This window comes from Carex rostrata, chromosome 13 (genome assembly GCF_964058835.1).
Source record: "Carex rostrata chromosome 13, lpCarRost1.2, whole genome shotgun sequence".
Taxonomy (NCBI): Eukaryota; Viridiplantae; Streptophyta; class Magnoliopsida; order Poales; family Cyperaceae; genus Carex; species Carex rostrata.
This window is the reverse complement of record NC_135930.1, coordinates 3,113,282-3,118,913: the sequence shown is the minus strand read 5'-3', so window position 1 is coordinate 3,118,913 and position 5,632 is coordinate 3,113,282. Positions and strand designations below refer to the sequence as shown.

Below are 5,632 nucleotides of genomic sequence, written 5' to 3'. Positions count from 1 at the left end.
TTGAACTTGTATGTGTTTTTTTACGTTATGTGCTTCTTAGCACCACTTTTGTAAACTTCTTTCGTCTGTGTATGCTTTCGTACTATCCTTTGCTTGTATGATAAGTTCAATATTTTGTTCTTTTCCACTCATAGAACTATTCATGGACTTTGGTTGAATTAAGTTATGAAATTATGCAATGAATTTTACATGATAATAGTTTATTTCAGCTACTTTTATCTTTGGTTTTCTCAGCTTTATTGGAGGCATTAGAAAAAATAATCAAAATTTGTGCTCTCCGGCTCTCAGATCTCTTGCTTCAGTACTTGATGTACATTCATATAAAGTACATTATATAATATTATTGTAGACTCAAGACACTTCTTTCAAGGAGAACATAATGCCCCTTCAGATTTGCAGGGTTGTTGCGCATGTACTAAAGAATTTTTTATTAGCAAGTTAAAATTTGTTTGTTAATTTTCTGGAGATTTAATTAATTTCGGATTTCACTTGTATTCCTGGCTGCTGTTAGTGTGGAATCTAAATTATCTCTACCACAATATAACTTTTGTCCAAATTAATAACTATGAGCAAACTATTGTTTTACAACAACAAAAAAAAAATACATAATGACAATATGACATACTATCAGATCCAAGAGACCAGAACAACATGCTAACAGATCAAATATGTTCATACATGTTATCATCAAGAATACAACTCACTAATAAATCTACTGGTACGAAATCGCCCTAGAAGAGATAATGTGTCTTCTTGCCTCCTCATATCCTACAGATCTGGTACATACGAAGCACTCCTGACCTGGTTTCTGATAATTATATTACTGCAAAGGATCGATACACCTATTCAATTTACCAAGTATAAATGACTCAAATAATGACTGATTAAAGATGAAGAAAACATTTGATGGAGAGTGAATTTAACAGGGTAAAAAGATGTATCAATTTGAAATGCTTCTGAAATTGACAATTTACCCCAAGTATTGTAGATACATTTTAGAATGTATCTTTGACTAATTACACTGTTCTTCTTCATATCATCGCATTGACAAGCTGTCTACTTGTTATAGGACCTTAACTGGACTGGTCATGGTAAGACATTCTGGTAGCCATAACAGTTACAATTCTTCAATGGTAACAACAAACATTTGTTTGGTTTGCAAGAAAGTTTAACAGTACTTGTGTCACCATGGTCATAAAAAGACTATATAAACTGCACCTTTTTTATTGTTACTTGAGCTGGTGATCTTGAGTTGTGTTGCTTCATTAGGTGTTCACGGATTTCCTTCTCAATCTGGCGGCGGAAGGGAGCAAAAGCCTGGCTGTTTCGTATTGTACTCAGCACGGTATCTGAAGGAGGTAAAGTGAGGTGCTCAGGAATCTTCCATTCAGATGTATACTCGCCAACCTTGTATCTTTTTCCCTTAAGCTTTGACTCAACCTCATACAACGATAATATAGCTTGTTCCCTCTCTACCTTTGCAACTTGCATCTGAGCTTTGAAAATCTACGATTGAGCATTGAGTTCCTGAAGCAAACCTTCATAGCGTTCCTTTTCTTTTTGAGAATACAGCTCCTCAGAAAGAACTTCCTCCAAATGCTCGACCTTCCTTTCCAACTCAGATTTCTCCTTCTCCCAAGCGGATGCTTCACCCTTCAGCCTCGCGACCTCAGCCTTCTCCTTCTCCCAGGCAGATGCTACATGTGCGTGTTCTGCCTTGAGCCTTGCCACCTCAGCCTTCTCCTTCTCCCAGGCAGATGCTACATGTGTATGTTCTGCCTTGAGCCTCGCCACCTCAGCCTTCTCCTTCTCCCAGGTGGAAGCTGCACATGCCAGTTCTGCCTTTCAGCCTTGCCACCTCAACCTCTGCCCGGGAACATTGTTCCTTCAATGCATCCTTCTCCTCTCCTAGAGTCCCAGTGCTATCCCTGGTCTGCCGATGGCATCATCGACCTGGAATCAACATAATATATAGTCAATTTAAAAAGGGTTGAGGTTGTAAATAACTTATATTTTTTTCTTAATACAAAAAGATGGTGAGACCTTTTTCTCACTGACCATAAAAAAAAAAGTCAATTTAAAACCATGCTATAAATTGTACATGAATAATTACAGAATTTGTAATGATCATCCAAAAAATTATTTATTTCATAAATGAAGTTATTGGGATTGTTTTATTTTAAGGAGAGCAGCAATTTCAATGAAATTGCAAATATGTTTGCATCTTTTTATCCCATTATACAAAGATATTTTATATCTTACATTGAAATCAACAAAAAAAATTGTTTGAACAATAGTGTTCACAAATTACAAGCAACAATTATAACATGCATATAAATTGGCTTCATTTATGACAGGATTAGAGAAGGAATACTAATTAGGCTATTGTTTTTCCAATGACATATATTGATACATTCCTACATTAAAAAGGGGCAAATACTAATTGGGATTGTTTAATATATAGGAGACCCGCAATTTCAATGCAATATAAAAGATGTTCCCACTTTTTTTGTTGCATTTAATGAAAATATTTTCCAGCTTATATGATAATCAACATAAAATTTTGAGTTTAAGCAACAAGAATTTACAATCCACAATTATAACAAGCATATTTGACAACATTTATGACAGGAATAGAGAAGGAATACTTAGGTTATTGGTTTTCCAATGACATATTTGGACACATTCCTCCTCCAAAAATAGCAAGTATATATAGTTATAAAGAATTTATACGTGCCCTCATGCAAATCTCTTCAAAATAAAACCCATCACAGTTGTAAACCAACCCTGGCCTGTTTTGCTGAGGGACAAATAGACAGCGATGGCTCTCAGGAGTCCAGAGGGATGATAGATGGCAGGTTGAAGGAGAAGGAACTCAAACAAAGGAAGGAAAAAACAAGAAAGAAGAAATAATAGGACTTAATAGAAGAGATGAGATTTACCAAGCTGGAAATAATGTAGGCGATAGTATCGATAGAAGCGCTGCTGCTTCTCATATATAGACATCGTCAGAGCTAGATCGGATTATGGTAGAAAGTGGAATAAATTGAAGAATTCAAGAGGAAGATAACAAAGAAGGAATGATTTAGGGCAACAACCTTTTATATCAGGGGTTTCCAATTTTTTAATCCCCAAATTAACCACTTGATCAGACGACTGCGGCTAATCATAGGCTATAGAACACAAAATCCCAACTGCTCAATATACAAACCCTAATAACTTATTAACACTCACTCGTACCTATGCGGCGCTAGTACCATCTAAGAAAAAACAAGAAGTATCTCATCTTTCTCAAATAAAAAATTGAAGCCCTAACCAGTCGGCTCACCGCTCACAATCATATCCATCTTTGCTGTCTTCCTTGTCATTAAAATTCGAAGCTAAATTGTGCTTATTGTCTCTTACTTAGGTTGTAACTAGTAAAGACAGCAGAATCACAATATATAGCTTATTACCGTACAACTACTGAAGGATCTCATAAGAATTTACATTCCATTTACTTTTATTCATAGATAGATGGGGTTGATTGATGAGAGCACTTTTCCAATATGATAAAAATAACTCTTCAATATTTCCTCTCTTTGATAATCAGTGTCAAGTGCATCTTATCTAGATATTCTGAATTTTTCATAGTTTCACTTTGTCTTACCAAACAAATTCATGGAGAGTTAACGAAACATACTGTAGTGAAATCTCCTGAGTTTCCTAGCAAGAATGTTTGACGTTGTTACATAGGAGCAAATAAGCATTTACCTATTAATTAGTAATCAGCCCTCATGACCTGTATTATATATGACTTATAATGATCTTGTATTTCACTGAAAATTCAAACAGAAATAGTATCCTGCCAGCCACTAGCTAATAGGCTAGTGTGTTGCCCTGTGTCCATATTGGCAACCATATATCAAAAGCTAGTTTCAAATGGAATTGTAATACAAGTACCTGATGATGTGGTGAGCCATCAGAATAGTTGACATCTATCGGCTCTCGCAAGTTAGAAGGACATGGAGAGGCCCCGTGAGAACTAGCAGGATTTACGCCAGAACTCCCACCTTGATTCATTATATTTCCCATCCGCTCCTCCAGAGAATTTTGTGCACTGTCAATAAAGTCCTCCAGAACCGGATCCTCTACCAGCAATTCCTGGATGAGGCATATATTTTCAGTTCCAACAGTGTCATTCTTCCCCATATTGGGACCATGTTTCCATTTCAGACTGAATTTGCATGTGCATGCTTTCTCTTCTGCATGATCATTGGCCCTGTGTTCTGACCGGGAAACCTGGAGTTCAAAAAAGAAGCACTAAGAGACCGTATTTGACGAGTAAGATACTTAATTCAAATACCAAATAAGCAGCATTTGTATAGTTCATCATCGCATGCAAATAAGCAATGTGCAAAATTGCTGCATTTGTATAATTAATTCAAATACCAAATAAGCAGCATTTGCGAAACTAGAGTTTTATTTGAATTAAGATTTAAGAGCCCGCGTTTGAGGAGTAATGAACTTAATTCACATACCAAATAAGCAATGTGTTGTTTATTATCGCATGCAAGGTTTGCGGAACCAAAGTGTAGATTTTGTGCAAGTTTTCTTGCCTGTGTGCAGATGTAATATATATATATATGTATATTTTTTAAAAGACAGGAAGCAACTCCTAATTAAAGCCAAACAAATTTTTAATATGTTACATTTTGGATTTATTTCTAACTAATGATTAAAAGCTAGACTTAGAAAGAAAATCAACAAAGACTACATGATTCAATGTAATGAAAATTAGATGGTATGTACAAATCGTATTCCGAATCGACTCTGACATAACAAAACCCATATGCTTTTGAAGTTGTAGTCTTCAAATTTTTAGCCCTAATATTAAAATTAACATTATTTAATGACAGGAATGACAAACACAACACTGAATCAAATTACAAGAATAATTAGTCCTGGAATAAAATAATGAAGCCTAAGAACAGCAACCAGTATTTTTTTTTTTTTAAGTTTGCCATTACTTAACAGAGCAGTACATTAACTTTATGTTCGAAATTAAATCAGTACAGTAATTATATATGAAGTTTCTTTTTGCCAGACGGCCAATGCCTGTCTCGTCCATGAACTTCCATCTAAACTCTAAAGCAATCGTTTGTTAAAAGCCAAAAATAAAAAAAAGCCTTACGCAATCGACCATTGCTTCGCGGAACAAGAGCTCGTCAGTCGAGAACTTGTGCAGGCGAGCACCACCTTTCCTTCAGTGACTTGGCCGCATTGCCAATCCTGAAGCTGTTTTGCCGGGCAGCGAAATCTACTGAGCAGCTCCTCAATCTCTTCCGTGCTCTCAAATTGATCTTTATAGTAAAATTCGTCATAATCTTCAAGGAAGTTTAAGTACACAACTCGGAGAACTTCCTTGACCTTAACGAGCTAGCCTGACGCTGTGCCAGGCCTCGTCGCTGGAGCAGCAGAAATCTAAATCCTTGGAACGTTGGAGCAGCTGGTTGCTTGCCTTTCTTTTTCCCGCCATCTTTGATCGGTTGGTGAAGAGGAGGAAGTCGGAATAACCAAAATATTTTCAAACGGAGGTGGCACTGCCGAGAAGTGAGGTTTTAGCTTCGCATTAATAAAATTCGTGGGAACT

At 36.3% G+C, this 5,632-nt stretch overlaps 1 protein-coding gene across 1 annotated transcript; it reads right to left on the bottom strand.

The window, feature by feature from the left end:
* Window positions 1-1,844: 1,844 nt before the first annotated feature.
* On the bottom strand, window positions 1,845-5,308 carry LOC144563957 (uncharacterized). Its single transcript, XM_078313409.1, has 3 exons — window positions 5,174-5,308; window positions 3,943-4,281; window positions 1,845-1,953 (listed from the first exon to the last, which is right to left on the bottom strand). Exons 1-3 carry the CDS (start codon window positions 5,183-5,185, stop codon window positions 1,909-1,911), a joined length of 396 nt encoding a protein of 131 aa, XP_078169535.1. The 5' UTR covers window positions 5,186-5,308; the 3' UTR covers window positions 1,845-1,908.
* Window positions 5,309-5,632: the final 324 nt, after the last annotated feature.